At 41.9% G+C, this 20,403-nt stretch overlaps 2 protein-coding genes across 3 annotated transcripts in view; one reads left to right on the plus strand and one right to left on the minus strand.

Annotated features, from left to right (window-relative positions):
* The window catches only part of BRCA2 (BRCA2 DNA repair associated), a 30,578-nt gene extending 23,604 nt beyond the window's left edge, over nucleotides 1-6,974 (plus strand). Inside the window, exons 19-25 of the mRNA XM_082221618.1 lie at nucleotides 289-407; nucleotides 1,086-1,284; nucleotides 2,655-2,818; nucleotides 2,913-3,051; nucleotides 4,485-4,741; nucleotides 5,904-6,044; nucleotides 6,247-6,974. Coding sequence (XP_082077744.1) covers nucleotides 289-407; nucleotides 1,086-1,284; nucleotides 2,655-2,818; nucleotides 2,913-3,051; nucleotides 4,485-4,741; nucleotides 5,904-6,044; nucleotides 6,247-6,666 — 1,439 coding nt within the window. The 3' untranslated portion in view covers nucleotides 6,667-6,974. The remainder of the gene's footprint in view (nucleotides 1-288; nucleotides 408-1,085; nucleotides 1,285-2,654; nucleotides 2,819-2,912; nucleotides 3,052-4,484; nucleotides 4,742-5,903; nucleotides 6,045-6,246) is intronic.
* Nucleotides 6,975-7,155: 181 nt separating this feature from the next.
* N4BP2L1 (NEDD4 binding protein 2 like 1) lies at nucleotides 7,156-19,113 on the minus strand. Of its 2 annotated transcripts, XR_014219477.1 has the most exons (6): nucleotides 18,458-19,113; nucleotides 14,271-14,398; nucleotides 12,642-12,730; nucleotides 11,471-11,519; nucleotides 10,642-10,718; nucleotides 9,373-9,456 (listed from the first exon to the last, which is right to left on the minus strand). XR_014219477.1 is itself a non-coding variant. In XM_082221617.1 (5 exons), exons 1-5 carry the CDS (start codon nucleotides 18,090-18,092, stop codon nucleotides 9,213-9,215), a joined length of 690 nt encoding a protein of 229 aa, XP_082077743.1. In that variant the 5' UTR covers nucleotides 18,093-18,184; the 3' UTR covers nucleotides 7,156-9,212. The 2 variants fall into 2 exon arrangements, 1 of the variants encoding a protein (XP_082077743.1); XM_082221617.1 differs by lacking the exons at nucleotides 11,471-11,519; nucleotides 18,458-19,113 and adding an exon at nucleotides 17,941-18,184 and having other exon boundaries at nucleotides 7,156-9,456.
* Between the last annotated feature and the right edge of the window lie 1,290 nt (nucleotides 19,114-20,403).

Here is a 20,403-nt window from a genome sequence, read left to right on the forward strand (position 1 = left end):
AGACTGTTGTCACCGCTTCTGTGTCCCATCATGATTGCAATGGTTCACCAGACTGCTTTTAATGGTTTCATCCTTTTGCCAGGGATGTCTTCGTGTTGGAGGCTTGTCACTCAGACTAAACACATTCCAGAATTTGTAAACATACCTGGGCTAAATATTCAGGGTGGTAATTGATCATTTCAAAATAAAATGCCAGTCAATCTTAGTACCTTTAATGGAGTCTTTAGTATTATTCTTTATCGTTGTTTTCTGGTGGTTATAAACTCATGCAAACTTTTAAAAAACTAGATGGCGGCAAAAGAGTACTGCGATCCCGCACGTTAACCAGGCAACAGATTCGCTCTCTGCAAGATGGGGCAGAACTTTACGAGGCAGTTCTTAACGCTGCTGATCCAGCTTACCTGGAAGTAAGAATGTTTCAAATAACTTAACATTATTTCTACTCTTATATCAACTTACAAAGTTCTTCACATTAAATTATGACTGAGTTCTAGAGCTGATCAGTTTATGTAAATGTAAACTTGAATGTAGAATAATTTGGGGTGCATGTGGAAATGGATATTTGAAAATACGTTATAGATAGCATAGATATGAATGTTAGTGCTTAGATTACATCTCTGCCCATATGCTGTTCTGGAGTTTGATTGCATGATGGAAGGACAGGAATGTGAGCAGGGAGCTGAGCAGAATCTGAAATGAAACTTGAGATGTTTACAGAACACTTTGTAAGATAAAATGAAGGTATTATTTTGACTGAACTATAAAGTAAGAAAATAAGAGCCAGTTTACAGAACTGTGGGTTTGTAGTGTGTGTAGTTCTAGTTGTTGGGGAAGCACTGACCACTCTTTTGATATTACACCAGAAAGCAAAAAGCTCAAGTATCACTTGTTTTGCTTCTTTTAAATGTGAGGGGCAGTTTGTCGAAATTCAGTGGCTGTGATGGAAACTTCCTTTTCATATTTGTAAATACGTTTCAGTATAATAATAACAATAAATTTTGTTTATAGAACCGAGACTTGCATCCCCCCTGCTCCCCTGCCTGTATTTGCTAATGGACAAAGCCATGTTATTGTTGTGATTTTAGAGTTATTTCAGTGAGGAGCAGTTAAAGGCCTTGAACAGTCACAGACAGATGGTAAATGATAAAAAGCAAGCACAGATAGAAGCCGAATTCAGGAAGGCGGTGGATTCTGCTGAGGAGGAAAACAGTTCCTGCAGAAGGGATGTAACCGCCGTACTCAAGTTACGAATTGTGGATTACAGAAAAGGAGAAAGAGGAAAAGGTTAGTAAGGCCAGAGATCCTCGTGATTTAAACATTACATTATTCACACTGCATGATTATCTGAATTCACTGTATGAAGACTTGGATGATGCCTTACTAGAGCCAATTACCAAACTTTCAAAAAGGAGAGAAATAGTAATCATGGGGGACTTCAGCTTCCCCGATATCTGTTGGGACTCAAACTCTGCCATGAGTGTAAGGTCTGACAAATTCCTCCATTGCATCGCTGACAATTTCATTTCCCAGAAGGTGGAAGAACCAACAAGGGGGTCATCCATTTTAGACCTAGTCCTCACCAATAGGGAGGAAAATGATTGATGAAGTGCTCAGAAACTTGGGAGGAAGTGATCATGTTCTCCTGGGTTTCAGGATACAGGGGCAAGGGAAAACTGAGTGTAGTTGGACAGGCACTCAGACTTTAAGAAGGCCAGTTTCAAAAAGCTGAAGGAGCTCCTGGGAGTGATCCCATGGTCAGAAATACTCAATGAGAAGGGACTCCAAGAAGGATGGGAGTTTCTAAAAGGAGAAATTTTGTAGGCCCAAATGCAGACAATACCAACAAGAAAGAAAAATGGAAGGCATCTAAGGAAACCAGTGTGGTTGCATAAGCAGCTTCCAGATTAGTTGAGATTTAAGAAGGGCATGTATAAGAAATGGAAGAAAGGGTAAATCACAAAGGAGGAGTATACCCAAGTAGCCAACAGTTGCAGTGGGAAAGTCAGAATGAGCTCAGGCTTGCAAGAGAGGTTAGAAATTTCTTCAGCTATGTCCAAAGTAAGAGGAAGAACAAGCAAGTGGTAGGTCCTCTGCATGGGGAACACGGAGAAATGCTATTGGGTGACAGAGAAAAAGGCAGAACTACTCAACACCTACTTTGCCTCTGCTTCACCCAAAAGGAAAGTGATGCCCAACCTGCTGATAACAGATTAAATTATGTAAGGAGGGAGCTGCAGCCCAAGATAGGAAAAGAGGTAGAAAGGGAACACCTAGCTACTTTAAATGAATTCAAGTCTCCAGGGCCTGATTAGCTGCATTCTAGGGTACTAAGGGAATTTGTGGATGTAACTTCAGAGCCTTTGTCTATTTTCTTTGAGAATTCTTGGAGAACAGGTGAGGTCCCTACAGACTGGAGGCGGGCAAATGTTGTCCCCATCTTCAAAAAGGGGGGAAAGGAAGATCCAGGTAACTACTGACCAGTGAGCTTGACATCAATACCAGCAAAGGTCCTAGAACAGATAATTCAACAGTCAGTCTGTGAGCATTTAGAAAAGGATGTTGTGATTACTAAGACCCAACATGGGTCCTGCATGTCTTCTTTGGGTGGTCCATCTTGCTGAAGGGTAACATATTGTTTAATTTTACATCTTTAGTAGTATTGAATATCTGGCGCCCATCATCAGACATTTTTACCCTCCTAAGGGAAGGAGGTCGGTATAGAGTCTTCCAATTATCTGCATCCCAATCCAAAGGGAAGTTGGAGACTGCCAATATACAGTTAACAGCTACCAAGAAAACTCAGTATCTGCAGTTGCCAGTAAGTGTTATGGCCTGTCATTGTGAATTAACCTAAAAATTTAAGCAACATTTATAATAAATGAATTATAATGTCATTGTTCAAAATTCTTTAGGTGTCTCAAGAAACCCTGTCACAAGTTTACAGGCCAAGAGAGTGCCTGAGATTCAGCAAGCTGTTGGAACCATCTTTCTATCCTACCTGTTCGGAAGTGGATTTGGTGGGATATATAGTTTCTCTAAGAAAAGGAACAGGTATATTAAGACTAGTGCACTGATTTATAATGAGTTAAAAAGAATCCTATTTAAGTTACCAGTCTGAATCCTTATTAGGGTTTGTAAAGAATTTTTAAAATTGGAATTTTACTGAAATCAGATTTACTGTTTTACATTTCAATTGTAGTATGGTTTTAGAATCCTGTTTATAAGCATACCTAAATGACTTGTTAAAGCCAAAACATCTAATCTCAAAATGAAATCATGAACCGAAACCAGAGAAAAATATCTGGCTTTTCAGGTCAGGCATTACATACAATACAATAGGTTATGTATTCTGGAGTTCCTATCAGACCCAAGCATTGGCAAGTCAACACACATACAAAGATCCAGAAAGCACCAACCTGTATTTCATCAGGATAATTTAGTGACCCCACTTGGATGATCTTGTACTTTCATTTTTATGCCTGTTACTACTTGAAATCTGCTATTCTTTCGGTTCTCAAATTCTGAAAATGTATGACTATGCTTTTATTTTTAAATTATAATCCATAAACATTGTTCTGCCCAGCAACTATGAGCAATTTCTAGAAAACTCTAGGTACTTATCATCTTAATTAACCTCCTTGCAAATGGCGTTTCCATGCGCAGCTCTGGTTTGCCAGAAGGGGCTTAGTCATGCTGGCCACATGACCCGGAAGCTGTATGCCGGCTCCCTCTGCCAATAAAGATGAGATGAGCGCCGCAACCACAGAGTCGGTCACGACTGGACCTAATGGTCAGGGGTCCTTTTACCTTTATGAGCAGAGAAAGGCAAATAGAAATCAGTTATTTCTGTACTGAGTTGCTTGGGTCAATGTGGATCTAATTCTGTAGCACAAAAAACTCGTAAGTTGAACAACAAATTGCTTTTGATTATGTTCCTAAGCAGTTTGAAAAGTTCTGTTTAGTTGGAAACAATGTTTTAAAAGTTAAAAGAACCAGTTAGTATGTTTAGGAAATAAGGGCTGTTCTGTTTGCACAAGGACTTCCGCTTCTCCCCAATGCTCTGGAGCAGATTTGGGGGGCACAGGGACACACAAGGAGAGATGATGGAGAAGAGGTTCCATTGCACAAGTAGAAGTTCTTGCACAAATGGGAAGACTTTGTGCAATCCTCTGTGAACTACATTAGGAGAAACTGCTTAAAATCGGTTTTTAAATTTCCAATTATTTAATGCATTTTAATTAGCTCACCTGATTCTTGTACTGTGTCTTGAAACACTGCTGGTCAGATACACCTTGCTTAATGCATTCATTCTAGTAGGCTACAGGCTTTCCCCGATACAATGTTCAAAGTATATAAGCTATTATATTCAAGTTCCCCAGAATCATCTTTTGGGCTTTGTTACGAGTTAAATGTAAACTTTTTAAGGGTTAGTATTTTTAATTTTAAAAGTGAAGTTAAAATTTTATGTTTCATTTCTAACATAGGTTTCTCTACACTGGTGTATCTGTCAGATGAGAATCATCATTTCATAGCAGTCCAGATCTATACAGACCTTAAGCAGCTTGCTATTGATGACATAATTATTCCTTCTACGTTGATCTCTGCAATCAACCTTCAGTGGCGACCTGAATTTAGATCAGACATCCCCACATTACTGGCTGGAGACCTTTCTGCATTCTCCTCAAATCCAAAAGAAAGTCATCTCCAAGAATTTTTTAATGAACTGAGAAATACTGTAGAGGTACGTTGATCTCACCTATCCAATGCACTGAAGGCATGGGGCGGGCGAATTATGTTACCTTATACACATGGTATATCAAATGGTAAAGGCTGGTTGCAACAAAAGACATACTAAATTAGCATTTAATGTTTTGACTTGTCTAGTCTCCAATGGAAGACAATTCAGTATTTTGTGAAAGCTGTTTCTCTAGTTGCCCTAATTAAAGGACATTTGCTATAGAAACTCAGTTAATAGCTTGGAACAGCTGTAATGTGTTCCTGACCACAAGCCTCTGTCCAGAAGTAGGATGCCAGCTGCACCCTCCAAATAAGCTATCAACTTCATAAAAGGCATTACACTATTTCTAGGGCAGTATTAGCAGTAGTCGCCAAAACATATATTTTTTGATAAGGGTTTTTGTCCATACAAGATGTCCAGCTTTCCCAAAGCACCCATGTAGTGAAATGCGCGAAGCTGCAGGCCAAAGATGCAAGACCTGTTCATGCACTAGTCATGTGTTCATTCTGTACAAGGAGAAGAGGTCTGCATGATTTGGTCTCCAGTCCAATCTGCTGCTTATATAAACAACAAAATGTGAACACCAGTATTTTTGGCACTGGACATAGGCATTGCCTGTAACTATACATACGATATACGTATAGGGTCAGTTTTCTCAAGTGATCAAATGTCATTCATTCATTCATTTTGTGTATTGACCTTCACCTGAAGATCTCAAGGGCAGTTCACAACATAAAAATAAATAAAAACACAAAATACCTAATAAAAATTAGAACAAAACCAGAAACACCTCCCAAAACACATGTGAAAGCACATAGTATGTTGATCAGCCAAAGGTGTAGTTGAAGAGAAGCGTTTTTTGCCTGAGGCCCAAAGATGTATAATGAAGGTGCCACACAAATCAGGCCTAGGGAGAGCATTCCACAGATGTGAAGCCACTGCAGAAAAGGCCCGTTCTCATGTTGCCAGCTTCTGGACCTCTCGTGGAAGAGGCACATGAAGAAGTCCTCGCATGATGATCTCAGGGTCTGTGTCTGTTTATATTGAGAGAGGTGGTTCTTGAGATATTGTAGTCCTGAGTATCTATAGCATATCATATTCATTATGTTAAAAATCTAGCAAAGGGTTTTTTAAAAAGTAAAAACTATATATTTTTGTCCTGCAGAATAGTAGCTGCTTTGGTAAAGATGCACAATGCAAACTGATGAATTTGCTACAAACAGATGACGCACAAACATTTGACTTGCCCCAAGAATGTGGCTTGGATCCCATTTCTCAGAAATCTGATGCAGGAAATAAACATTCCGTAAGTTTTTATTAATCTATTATGATGATTATATTTACCAGTTTAATCAATTTAAATATCAGACAGCATTATTTAACCATCTCAAGTAAGTACAAATACCTCAAGGATGGTGGTGGAGTAATGGTTAGTTCAGATGTCTTTGAATGGCAATAGTCATTGACAGAATTTAAGCTTAGTTTTCTCCCCCCCCCCTTTTAATTAGATTGCAACTCCTAGCAGTGGACTATGGCATCAGAGTCCTTTGTCACTTGGGAAGCTAGATTCAAAGCCACCGGTATCTCTAGGGTCAGCAAAAACAACAGCGGAACTACAAGAAACCCCTAAGAACTGTAAGAAAAGAAGAGCAATGGACCTGCTTAGTCGAGTACCTTCCCCACCACCAGTGAAGACCAACTGTATATTTATTTCTCCATCTTTGAAAAGGGCATTTCAGCCCCCCCGAAGTTCCGGCACTCAACTTGAAAAGCCACTGAAAAGAACAGCATGTTATAATAAAAAATCTGCCCTGAGAGGGTCTAATGAGACTGGTTCTCCTCTTGAAAATAATTTTGTTGCTGACGAGGAGCTTGCAATGATAAATACACAAGCCCTCGTAAGTAGTTTTCCAGAAGATACAGGTTGATTTGGTGGGTATAATTGTGTATTCCATAGCCACTGCTCTTCCTGTCAGCCTTTTAGTAAGGAATAATTCCAATATTCTGGTAAAACAGATATATTGCAGGACTGTAAGGAGAGGCTGCTACAAAGGAGACAAATGGAACAAATACTTCCATTAGCTGTGCAGATGAAGTCCCAAAGACAAAGGAAAGTACTTATAAATGCCCCTGTACATTTAAATATTTAAGCAATCTTTGTAAATGTTATAAGTGTTTTGTACAGGCTTGTCTGTGTATTACTCATTTCAATTCAGAATAAAGCTTAGTGTGATTATGTATGCTCTATCGAATAGATTATGAAAATCCAGTAAGAATGGCTGTAAATTTTAAAAATCCTGTCATGTTGCGTAGAAGCACATTCAAAGTTATGGAACTAGTTCAGCAATAACTAACTTTAATGAAGGCATTGTATATTTTTAGAACTCCAGTGTACATTTCAAAACATGCAGTCAATATAATTTGATTCCCTTGTTTATTTTTGCATAGCAATCACAATGGTTCAAAGCCAAACATACCCAAAACATACAAACCTTATGTTTGTTATAGCCCTATTTGGGTGTTTTGCCTCCTCTTGTGTTAAGAAGCCTATGGTGGGCAGTAAGGCTACTCTGACCAAAAAATCCTTCCACTATGTCACCTTTATTGTGTTAACAGGCCTCAGTGAGTTTGAAGGCAAAGGTATGAAGAACCGAGTTTCCATTCCTTATGCAATTTTAGAAGCAATTGTGCAAAGGGAGGAGAATGGCCCCCACTTCATACCTTCAACCCTCAAACTTGTGGAGGACTCAAGATATGGTCCAGATGATGCAGAGCTTGGAGGCACATACATACCCATGTTTGTTTAGAGTGGACGAGGGCAAACATCTGAATCGGGCTAATAGTGAAACACCCTGTAGGAATGCAAGTAGATTAGTAGTTCTTTTTTTTTTAAGCCAGCAATCAATTTTAAAGTATCTGAAGTTAACATAGTTATTGGATAGTTATCTTGCTTGTAACTCTACTATCTTATTTTTACATCACTCTTTACTACAGTGGTACCTCGGGTTACATACGCTTCAGGTTACATACGCTTCAGGTTACAGACTCCGCTAACCCAGAAATAGTGCTTCAGGTTAAGAACTTTGCTTCAGGATGAAAACAGAAATCGTGCTCCGGCGGGGCAGCGGCGGCAGAAGGCCCCATTAGCTAAAGTGGTGCTTCAGGTTAAGAACAGTTTCAGGTTAAGAACAGACCTCCGGAACAAATTAAGTACTTAACCCGAGGTACCACTGTAGTTTCAATAAGTACCTGCCCTTAAAGAGCTTTTAGACGGAATGATTAAGCAAATATACTGAGTAGTATCTCATCTGCGGAAACAATTAGATGAAGAGAAAAAGCACGACTAGAGAAATTAAACTAGCAGGCTGCAAAAAGGCACAAATAACACTTAGCACTGAGCGTTAACAAAAGTCACAAGAGTGCCAATTGCTCTCATTCATTTCAGTTACTCTCTAGTTCTAATGGCCACTGAATTTAGGCAGGTTTCCTTGCTCTACTCACCTTTAGCATATGCTACTACCAAACAGGAATTTGAGGAGTACCCAACTCTTACTGTGGAGCACAGAAGAACTAATCTGTTGTCAAGATTAGTTCCTGAATTGTTCCTACAGTTGCAAACTATTTGGTGTGTGTTTCAGGAATCGTAATAATAAAAAATAGGGTGAGCAATGACAACAAATGGGGGTCTAAATAAAGCTCCTCATTGGTTTCAGCAAGAAAGGAAATCTACATGATGTAAAAAAGGAGGTAAACTGCAAAGTAGAGAAGCAGCTGTGTCAAAGAAGGTAAATGTCATAAAAATGAAGCTAAATTAAGATGGAATGTAGAAAAGAAGGTGGTCCCGTGAAATGCAGATTTATAACTTAATTTTAAAACCTAGATACAGAAGAAACTAACATTTTAAAATTTGTATACTGTAAAATTAATTATTGTGTCAATATTTATGGAGGGAAATCTGTTTACATTTCCACAGCCTTGTATACTGAACAATTGATGGAAGTCAGGGGAATTAAGAGTTCTAACTGTTGCACTATACTATGATTAGCAATGGCACACTAATGATATGAAATATCATTTGTGTGCATCCTTACCAGGACCAAACATTGTATAGCACCACTGTTAGCTCGATCAGCACAGGGATGCCAATTCCTTGCCCCCCATAGTATATGAGCACAATGACATGGAGATCCTTTTCTATGTTGCTGCTAAAAATTACTGTGGGTTCTTCATTATGTTTACACTCCTAAGCGTGAGTCATTCTGTCAAAACTGTGTGTGTGTGTATAAAGCCAGGTGTAAACATGAGTGAAGAAATATAATCTGCATCAGAAGAATATTAAAACAGGGTCTTTAACCTCCAAAAGAATATATGGAGATTTAAGAACTAAATCTAGCCCAATAGAAAAATACAAATATTTTAAGTACAGAATTCCTGAAGGTATAAAACAAAATTTTATACAACTTGATTAAAAACTCTAATATACCGGGTAGAAATCATTTCTCCTACTAAATGATCTTTCATTTCTGGAGTTGCTGTTAGCTCTTCTGTTGGGGAATGTTGAGTTCACATGGGAATAACCAGTATCGTAAACACCATAGGATCTACTGAAATGTCTGGCTGGTTCTTCTGAATGAAGCACATCATGAAAGGTAACATCATGTTCATATTGCTCCTTCATCCTCTGTATTGTCTCTCGTGGAACACCATGGCCATTCCGTCTATGGAATAAATGTAAACATATATGTAAGTATATTTAGTTAGCTACATATCCAAACAGCATGTGAATACCAGCAATCATGTGAACTGCTCTTTCCATTTTCATGACAACCTAGTTCACAAATTAATCCATTAATGTGTGTTCATGGTTTGGAACAGCATTGTGGATGTGAGACCTAAGAGGTTAAGGGGAACTATTCCCTCTAATAGCAAAAGAGAAAATGGGGAGCGCAGTACCGATTATAGCGCAGGGTGGAGCCCTCCACACTGTAACACATTGCTGCAGGTCCCACTCATCCATCTACTAGCTATCACAGATGATTAGTCCTGACAAAAGGAAAGCCAAAATAGTGCCACAGACGTACAAGAGGGAGCTAAAGGGAATTTTTTATTAATGAAGGAAAAAATAAAATCCCTCATTGAGAATTGCCCTGTTTGCTTGAATTGCAGATTGTCAATAAAGGAAGAGAATGACAAGAAAAGGAAGTGGTTTGTGTTACAGGATGGCTGTGTAAAACTATCTAGCTTTACAAGGAAAAGAATAAAGGGGGGATTGAGTTATTGCTGGGGAAGTGATAGATAAGAAATGATATATGAGCAACTATCCACTCGTTGATCATGCAGGGAGCATGCTGAAGACTGCCTGACTGCAATACAGTACGCATGTCCGAAAGGTGGTTAGTGTATGTAATATGCCATAAAAGGTTATATACCCCATGCAATGTCATGGTTGGCTGTTTAGAATTCTTCCTATCTTTGAGAAGACGATAAATAGTACTCCCACCTTTTGCGATCATAAAATAAAGTCCTTCTTGACTTAACTCTCTCCGTGGCAACTGACTTTCCAGCCACAGACCCTCAAAAAGGAGAAATCACTTCACCTTCAGAGGTATCTGCATGCTCCACAGACCCCAAAGTTTTGCAGAAGAACTTTAAAAAAATTCCAAGGAGGCAAAAAACCCCAAACAGTCCAGTAAGGACTGACCATGGTGCACAGCAATGAAAGGTGCATCAGATGAAAAAGCAGAACAGATCTAGGGGTAGAATGGAATATTCTGCAAGAGGGCATGGCTAGCTGGCATTCTGAACAGGTGAGCTCCTGTTAGAGGTTATGCTATAGTGCAATGTTTTGTTGCAGGTATCACTTGTATTCTCATAGCAGCTAAAAACAAGCCAAAAAACTGTACCTGGTTAGTTCCCGAACATTGAATTTCCAGTGTGTATCTGGCTCTCGAAAAAGAACTTCATAGCTGTGTTCAAGTGCCTGATGTGAGAGAGTACTGAATTTGTAATCAAGTCACAATAAAAAGCTACCTTTCATGATTTACATATGACAACATAACAAAGTATAAAAATAAAGTATAATAAAGCATATACAGTGCTACCTCTGGATGCAAACGGGATCCGTTCCGGAGCTCCATTCACATCCAGAAGCGAATGCAACCCATGTCTGCGGGTTGCGATTTGCCACTTCCGCGCATGCGTGACGTCATTTTGCAGGTCTGCGCATGCGCGAGCGGTGAAACCCGGAAGTAAGGCGCTCCGTTACTTCCGGGTCACCGCAGTGCGCAACCCGAAAATACTTATCCCAAAGCTACTTGAACCCGAGGTATGACTGTATAATTAGCCGTAAACTCTAGTGAGACTGTAGTTCAGTACAACATGGCCACACTATTAATACCATATTTGTCATGTCAGTAAATCTCAAAATTTTGTGCTGTCCCACAGTTCAAAATAATTTACCTCTTTTAATTCCATAAGATCTCTAAACATAAAGGTTGCCAAGGTAAGTTAGAAAACAAGATTTCAACAGTTTACAACACTATCATATATTGCCACTTCTGACAAACATTCCTTCTCAAGAAAAACAGCAAAGCCATGCAATAGTACAGCAAATTATGTGCTCTTAACACAGGTGATGAGCTATGGATGCTGAAATAGTTGCTTCATTAATAATTTAGAAGCTGTCAAAGTTATATTAACCACACACAAAGAAAGGGAAATTAGCAGACTGACCTAATTCTAGAGTCAGATTCCAAGGTGATTTTTTTCAAGTGATTTTGAACTACAGCAAAAATATACCAAAAGTTATACAGACGCAGGGGCAGAAAGCACATCTCATTATGAGTGATAGGCACTATCCTACCAGGTTCCCAGCACAGTCACCAAACCATCTCCAGATGTTAGCTGGAGGCAAGTGTACACTAACTGCAGTTTGAGAAGTAGGATCCCAGCAACAACAGTGCAATCTGGAGGAAAGGTACTCATGTCCCCCCCTGCAACCTAAGAGTTACAGAGTATGCTCAGTTCAGAAAAGAAGAATCATATAATATAGATTAAAGAAAGTGACACTCTTTCTGACTTGAAGGGTGCTGTCCCATAGCCCCTAGGCACAGAACATGCTTGGCCTGCAAAAGATCCCTGGCATGTCTAGTTAACTGGTTCTTGGGCAACTGGCTGTATCTTGGAAAGCTTTCACCAGTCAGAACCAATAATATGATTAACCAGTGGTTTGGTTCTGCTAAAGGTAGTTTCATATGCAAGATCAGAAAGCTGATCACACAGACTGCATGGTCTATGCTCACTGAGGCACAGAAACCAGACCATATGGAAGATCAGCATTTTACTGGCACATCCAGCCACATATTGTGCAAAAGATTACGCCCATTAGTGGTTTCTAAGAGTCAGATAATGTTAAGTGACCTAACCTTGAAAGGAAAACACAATGACTACCAGGGGTGCCCAAACTTTTTTCAAAGAGGGCCAGATTTGATGAAGTGAACATGCCTGAGGGCCAACCGAAGTAGCTGACCTTTTTCTAGGATTGAAGTTATTGAGTTTTTTTAGGATTTTAACCCAGGAGATAGACTGCCACAGAGGCCGGATTAAACCGACCGGCGGGCTGGATTAAAACCCCAAAATGGATTTTGTACATGCCTGGACTAAACGGAACCCAAAGAAGAAGGGAGCAAGAGGGGGCAGAAAGCAATCTAGTTGTGGCACAAAAAAATGTTCCAGGGCTTGGGCAAAATCTGTGAAAGAAAAGTAATGTTTGAAAAAAATCTTAAGCACATTAGAAGTTCTTGCCATTTTCCCGCCTTTCTTGATAGCAAATAGCAGGATTACCTGCTCATTTTTGGAACCCATGGCTAAATATTAAGAATGACAACAGGTCAGTTTCCCCTACCATTATCACATATGGCTTCATTTCCCAAGCGTGGACGTTGGTATTATCAATAATAACTGGGGATTTCCCATTCTTCATGGCTTTACGTGCTGTAACATAACAATATAAATGTTTTAAAAGACCAGACAATCAGTGAAATCATCCTGTTACCTACACAGATGTTCTGAATCGAGCCTTTGGGGATTCACTGTGTCACAAACAAGTACTGATGTGCTGAATGTAATGAGGAAGTGTTTCTGAAGACACAGGATATAGTCCATAATGTGCTTTAGTTTCAGTCTGTTGATTTCCACCCATATTAATGTCAGGCAGGAATATACTAGACACTGCAAGCAAGGGATATAAAGGGAAGGAAACACTGGTCTTGGATAAAAGAATTCAGGCTGCTGTAAAAGCTGGGAAAGATTTGTGCCTTCAGCAGACCTGGCATCTGAGAGGTGGTCGAAGGTGGCTAGCAATAGCTAGGCTCCATAATAAATCTGGTGCCGTCCAGAGGAGACACTGCACTAACCGTTATGGAGAACGTGTGCTCAGTCATATACAAAATTCAAAATCAGAGATACAATGGAAATGTGGACTCTCACACAAAACTTTTGAAAACAAATTTCTCCTTCACGTAGTTATCTTTACATGGGAGCTGTGAGCAAATCCACACAACGGCCCAGTTTCAATGTACCTATTTCAGCTTATTGGGACAAGATATACAGAACCCTTGTGAAGGCATGTGCCATGCTTGCTCCCCTCCTGCCTTCTTGGAGTGCTGCAATTAGTCCAGAAAATCTTCAGTTATCCATGTTTTCATTTAACATCAGAACCGCTGAAACTATGACTGACACAACCTTAACCAATCTGTTCAAACCCAAGAGAAAGATACAACAAAGTTAGAAATAAAATGTGAAAACAAGTTATTATTGTTGTTATTGTTATTCTTGTTATTTAATTGCAGTGGTCATGCTTATATTTTTAGTATTAAAAGTTTATTATCAGGGCATACAAATCTGCCTTTAGATATCTGACAGCGGAAGCAATGCCAACTGATTATAGAGCATATATTGTACAATTCATTCCTTTGCTAGGAATTTTTATAATGCATTTTTTCCACATGTCCGTACTAGAGACTCAAACATTAGCCCCTAACTAGCATCTCATTGTTTTCTCCATAGAATCATTCACTTCTTACTACTAGTAATTGATGTTTTGATCAACTCTGGAAGCCATTCTGATCAAAATGAATAGCGCCGGTGCGACAAATAAGACATTCTCTTACAGCAAGGCTCTCTTCTGCTGTAACTTTTTGTAGAAGAAAACTGCTGAAGAGTACAAGGTGTAGATAGGAAGCAAAACCTAACACACAAAAGTAGGAGGTTACAGGGAACTAGGCAGAGGGCCTTCTCGGTAATGGCACCCACCCTGTGGAACGCCCTCCCACCAGATGTCAAAGAGAAAAACAACTACCAGACTTTAAGAAGACATCTTAAGGCAGCCCTGTTTAGGGAAGCTTTTAATGTTTAATAGACTATTGTATTTTAATATTTTGTTGGAAGCCACCCAGAGTGGCTGGGGAAACCCAGCCATATGGGCGGGGTATAAATAATAAATTCTTATTCTTATTGGAAGGGCTGTACTTGCCTCTCTTTTGGTTCCATCTATGTGCATCTTCTAGAGCATCAGGATCAAACACATATGTGCCATCCTCTGCAGAGAAGTAGTCATCAGTGCTCAGAACAACTGCACTGGGAAATTCACGTTTCAGTTGCCTGTTGAGACCAAACAATTGTAAGGAAAGGTCAAAACTTCATACGGATTAGTAAAACTATTAGAAATGAAGTTTTTCATTTTCTAACCAACACCACCCTTCAATTTAATTGGGGCCCAAATGTTCCCCGTGCACTTTTAGAAGAATCGTCAAATGAAAATAAAGCACCATTCGAGCAAGGGTTGAATTACCAGCAAATTAACCCCTCCCCCCATTTACTGCAGGAGAAAATATTTATTAATACCACTTAATACAATAAAATAAAAACCACCTTTAAGCAGTTTGCATAAAAATAAAAACACAACGTTCAGTGAAATTTCCAGGGCATTCCAGGGAGCTGCCGCTACCATGGAAATTGCCAGCTTCCATGTTGTCACCAAGTGGCAATATGCTTAGAGGCATGGCCCCCTTGGAAGATCTTAAAGGTTGGTGTGGTCTGTATCAAGGGGGTTGATCTGTAATGTATCCTGGTCCCAAGTTTTTTCAGACTGTAAAGTAACATACGTGTTTCTCTCCTCCCCACCGTGAAACCCAATTTATCATCACAACCATCCTGTGAGAGGTAAGTTAGGCTAAGAGATAGTGGCTGACCCAAGGCTTTGTGGCTCAATGGGGATTTGAATCTCAGTCTTCCTGCTCCTAATCCAATACTGCCCTGGGGAGGAGGAGCTATTATAACAGCAAAGGAGCAATCGTCTAGGCGCAGTGGATGCAGACCACAGCCTTTCAGGGCAGGATAGCAGTCCTCGAGTCTGCCTTTTATAGCAAACTATGCAAAATCCAGTGCAGGTGGGTGTGACTGGTAGGGAAGCTCTATATCATCAATAAGGAAACACTAGCCCTCCAGCTGTTGTTGAACTCCAGTGCCCATTAGCCACAGCCACTGGTCAGGAACGGTGGGAGTTGTAGTTCAACAGTAGAGGGACATAGGTTCCCCAGCCCACATCACAACAATATTTTTAAAGGACAGTGAATGATAAGGACCCACCCACTTAACCAGTTTATAGCAGTTGGACTTAGCCTCACTTAGATATGGATGAAGCAGCATCTGTTCAATCCAGACTCAACTTGTCTATACTCTTATAAGATACTATCAACAAATGCCATCCATCCATCCCTAGCATAAAGTTTCCTCTTGACAGTAAAGGACAACAGAATATGTCAGACTTCTCATGGGAAAGATTTGTTGAAAAAGGTGAAGCTGCAGCAATGGAGCCTTGATGTCTGGAGGTGGAATGTCAAGGTATCATCTGCAATATCTCAGCACAATAAAAGAATCCTTTCACAAAGTGAGTTAAGCCAAAAGTGATCTAGAAAAAAAAGAGTCTAACTGCAAACTTTCATTTCTCAATTCCTTATCTTGTTGAGCAATGGCAGAGGCAGGCCTCAATTTATCAAAAAAGTAAAGAGAGAGGCCAGCAAGCTGAAATGAACTGTCAGGTCACATTTATCTCTATGCTCCCAACTGTTTAATATATATGCTTTGCTTATAAAATGCATACTACTGTGGACTTTGTGCAACTCTCAGGTGCATTTTTTAAAATACTGTCCTCATTGACCAGATGCTTCTCTTCACACTTGCTATAAATTGTGCTTCCTTTATCCTGAAGACTAAATATCCAAGGGGTGAGTGAGGCAAAGGGAAAGTGCTTAACTCTTCCTTCACCCTTCACTTTTCAGTCAGCATGCCTTCAGTATGAACTCTTCAGGTCTGTTGAACCAGAACCATGTCATACTAATAGTGATATTTTTTTGCACTTCCTAAAATCAGTGAGATGTGAAACCAGAGCCAATGTTTCCATGACTGGCTTGCCAGAAGCACATTTTGAAAGCCAATGAAATTAAAAACAAGCCATTTCCAAGCAGTTTCATGCAGAAAATCAGGAGCTGTGCCTTTGATAGTAACTATATGCTCTTCGAAGACAACATAACACCTGTGCTTGGAAACGAAGAGTAATTTGAATCTCACCATTATACTCCAGTTCAACTCACTTTACCTTTAGTGACGTGCAAGTTACAAAAGTTGCAAAACCTGCTGTTAGTCTTTGGTGTCTTGTTTCATTTCATCCAGTATGAGGTTTGTGACCCACCAAGCCACATATAGCCCAAAAGTGATGTAGAACAGGCTCTCCTAAGAGTTCAATAAATTTGCTTCCTGCTTTTGCTGCTGGCTTGGGAGGCCACAATACTTGGTTGGGGGAGGCAGCTGGTGTGCCACAAATCAGGGAACCCTGGTGAAAGCTACCTGTGCTGGAAAATGTTTATATTAGTTTAAGCCATCAGGAAATATATTACAGTACTGCATACTGATTATAGGTTTCTGATGTTGACTCCACTCAAATTCTGTATTAAAAATGTGGGACATCACAAAGAAAACAAAGGTGTTAGCTGTTTTCCTTAAAGTGATCAAAACAGTTCTTTCCACTTCCGTTAATCATAAGAAAATGGTAACCGAGGGCAAAATCCAGAGTCATTAAAATCAAAGCGATATTTTTGTGTGTGTGCTTTCAGTGCAATGTTGACTGCCTTCCAAAGTATCTTGTTTGATTTTCTCAGAATCAAGCTGAACCAAGGCCCTATGAGGATTGGGAAATTCCCGTCGGTAAATATTCATGTCGAAACAGGGAAATATACCTAATATATGTTTACAAAAAGAAAATATATTTTATTACTGGCAATTGCTCTTATCACTCAAGGTTACACTGGTGGTAGGGACTGATAACCAATTAAGAAAACAAAACTGCTGCAGCTCAGAAAAAGAGAGGCAGCGACAGCTGTGAAGCAGCAGTAGCAGCCACCACCCCACCAATTCTCTTCTTGTTTCCCTGAGCTATCTTGGAGCTCTGTCTTGACCTACCATGAACAGCCCCAACTTGTTTCAGACGTGCTCCTGTACCTTGAACAATCGTGCAGCAGCAATCAGAACCCCCAGAGACAAAGCTTTTTCCCAGCATGGTGGCATAGCTGTCAACCTTCCCTTTTTTTTGCGGGAAATTCCCTTATTTCAACGCCATTTCCCACTGCTATCATGGGTTGTTAGATATCCCGTAGACTGTCCCCAGGACAGGTGAGGCTGCTGACCCCTTATTTTCAAATCTGAAAGTTGACAGCTATGCATGGTGGTACAGTGACAAGGAAATACGCCTATCTAATGTCGACCACAGGAGCCATCCTACTAGAAAAAAAATAAAGTTGACCCCACCCCTCTTTCCATCAACATGGAGCACGCAGGGCTTTGCTGAACCCAGGGCTTCTTTATCCCAGAACCCTTCTTGAACGCCAAGAAAACCAGAGGTGGACCCCAGGCCCTCCACCAGCTTTGCCCGCTTTTCACAGAATCCTCCACACATCTGGAGGGTCGCAGGTTCAAGAGCCGCTGAGCATGTCCAGAGCGCCTGCTGAGCAACCTGCCTACCCTCCCTCACAAAGCTTCGAGGTGAGAAAGCGCGGTTTTCCCGCTCAAGACTTCGTCTCCGTCGTTTTACGACTCGAGAGCTGAAGGAGTCCTCTCTCCTTCGAAAAGAGAAGGGTGGGTTTTTTTACCTGGCCAGAGTACTTTTCCCGGAGCCGGGCAGGCCTCGCAGCAAGTAGAGGCTTTTGCTGAAGCGGCGCCTCCTGCGAGGGGGGCCCTTGCCTTGCGCGGGGGGCTGGCGGAGGCTCAGGCCTCCGAAGGCGCGGGCCAGGCTATCCTCCATAGCGGAGGAAAGGCAACAGCCGCCGCCTCCTCCTCGGGGAGCCTGCGAAGCGACACTGTTTACATGGCTCCTCGTGACGGGCGTGGGCGGAGTCCGCTCTCTCCTCCCCGCTAAGGCGGGCGCGTCCAGGGGCAAAGGGGCAGAGCGCCGCGCGGGCTCGCTCCCCTCCTCGGCGCCTGGAGCAGCCGAGATCCGCTCACAGGCCTCCCTCCACCCCCGAGGGAGCAGCCGCGTCGAGTCAAGGTTCAATTCCCCAAAGCGGGAAGCGGGGCCCTCTGGCAGAACTGCGTGAGCCACAAACGGCGCGACTCCGGTTTCTCCTACAAGGCTGCCCTGCCCCCGCCCTTTTCTTCTTCTTTCTTTACCTCAAGGCGTGCTTCTGTGTGCTATGGCATTGGCGAGGACAGAAATGCAACCTTATAATGCACCGCGCTTTGTTTTGCTTTGCTTTTTTTGGAGCATGGGTTTGAGGCCCCCTGGCAGCGCTTGCCCTCCTCTGCAGAGATAGGAAATGTTTTCCTGCAGCGAGAAGTGTTCGCTGCCGGCACGTGCGAGATGCAGCGGCTCTCTTTGCTGCGCTGTTTGCGGGCGCCTCGCATTCCCCCGGAGGAGTGTTTTGTCCCAATAATAAGTGCCCTCGCATGCTGAGGAAGGAAGTTGCGATTACGACTAAAATACCCATGTTTCGAAACTCAAAACCATGAGCACTTGCGGTCATCTGCAGCTCTACTCGCAAGCAACCATTTCGTGCAATAGTGCTCGCTTTCAAGCACGCAGGTGTAGGACTGCAGCCCAAGTCATGAAAAGATTAAACAGCAGTTGCTTCTGCACAGAGGACCAAAAAGGCTCGCTTTAGAGCCAGGCCGAAATCCAGGAGTGGGGAGCCTTTGGCCCTCCAGAAGTTGATGAACTACAGCCCCCTTTATCCCTAGCCGTGGGCTGTGCTGGCAGGGGCTGATGGGAGTTGTAGTTAAGCCACATCTAGTGGGCCAAAGTTCTCCACACCTGGCCTAATGGATAAGGGAGAGCGTGCATATAGGCTCTTTCAAATGCCATGTCATACACACCTGCATCTATGGAGTGGGCCTAGTCAGGAGTGCTCAGAAGCCACATCCCATATAATCAGTGCCCACACGAAAACTAGATACAGTGGTGCCTCGCAAGACGAAATTAATTCGTTCCACGAGTTTTTTCTTCTTGCGAGTTTTTTGTCTTGCGAAGCATGGTTTCCCATAGGAATGCATTGAAAATCAATTAATGCGTTCCTATGGAGACTGCCTTCAGACCAGGTCCGGGGACAGTCTGTCCCCGAACCTCTTCTGAAGGCAGGCCGGGGGAGAACGGCAAGCTCCGGGGACAGAGGTGAAGGGGCAGCGCTCCTTCGCCTCTTTCCTCGAACCTCTTCTGTAGGCAGGCGGGGGGAGAAGGGCTTTTCTTCCCACCGCCAGCCTTCAGAAGGCTGTTCTGAAGGCTGGCGGTGGGAAGAAAAGCCCTTCTCCCCCCACCGGACTTCAAAAGAGCTGCGGGAAGTCCGGCGGGGGTCCAAGGGATTCCCTCCCAGCCGCCCGCATTTAAAAGCACTCTGGGCAAAGCAGCGAAGCGCGCTGCTTTCCCCGAGCGCTTCTAAAGGCGGGCGGCGGTGAGGGAATCCCTTGGACCCCCGCCGGACTTCAAAAGAGCTTCGGGAAGTCCGGCGGGGGGCCAAGGGATTCCCTCCCAGCCCGCCCCGCTCCGCTGAAGTTTAGAGGGAGCCTGTGGGGAAAAACTCAAAAAAAAAATTCGTTTTGCGAGAAAGGCCCATAGGAAAATTTGTCTTGCGAAGCGGCTAAAAAATCAGAAAACCTTTCGTCTTGCGCGTTTTTCGTTGAGCGAGGCATTCGTCTTGCGGGGTACCACTGTAGTGCTAAAAATCAAAGGCATGAAGTCAAGTCTTCATAAGAAAATAGAACAAAAGTGCTCCCATTTATACTCCTATTTATTTTCAGGGGAGGTTTATGAGCACACCAAAGAGGAAACTGGACAAAAACTTTACTCTCTTAAACAAGAAAAGAGCCAAAAAGAAACTCCTGACTCCTGGTGGCTAACCTATACAAGATATTCACATATATTTCACTCCCTTTTGTTTAAAGCAGGAGAGGCTAACATGTGGCTCTTGTGTTGTTGCTAGAATGCAATCAACCCTGATGATTGGCCATACTTACTAGGGCTGAGGAGACTTGGTAGTTCAACAACATCTAAAGGACCACAGGTTCCACACACCTGCTTTAAAGAAGCTGTTGGTTGTTGGCATCTGTCCATCTCGGGAGACAAT

The sequence above is a fragment of the Podarcis vaucheri genome (genome assembly GCF_965113315.1).
Source record: "Podarcis vaucheri genome assembly, chromosome: 4".
In the NCBI taxonomy this organism is placed as follows: Eukaryota; Metazoa; Chordata; class Lepidosauria; order Squamata; family Lacertidae; genus Podarcis; species Podarcis vaucheri.

Coding starts and splice junctions, on each gene's coding strand:
- N4BP2L1 (XM_082221617.1), bottom strand. CDS start 18,092: ATGGAGGATAGCCTGGCCCGCGCCTTCGGAGGCCTGAGCCTCCGCCAG. Junction 14,399..17,940: donor GGGAAAAGTACTCTGGCCAG/GTAAAAAAACCC, acceptor TGGTCTCAACAG/GCAACTGAAACGTGAATTTC. Junction 10,719..12,641: donor TGAAGCCATATGTGATAATG/GTAGGGGAAACT, acceptor CTCTCACATCAG/GCACTTGAACACAGCTATGA.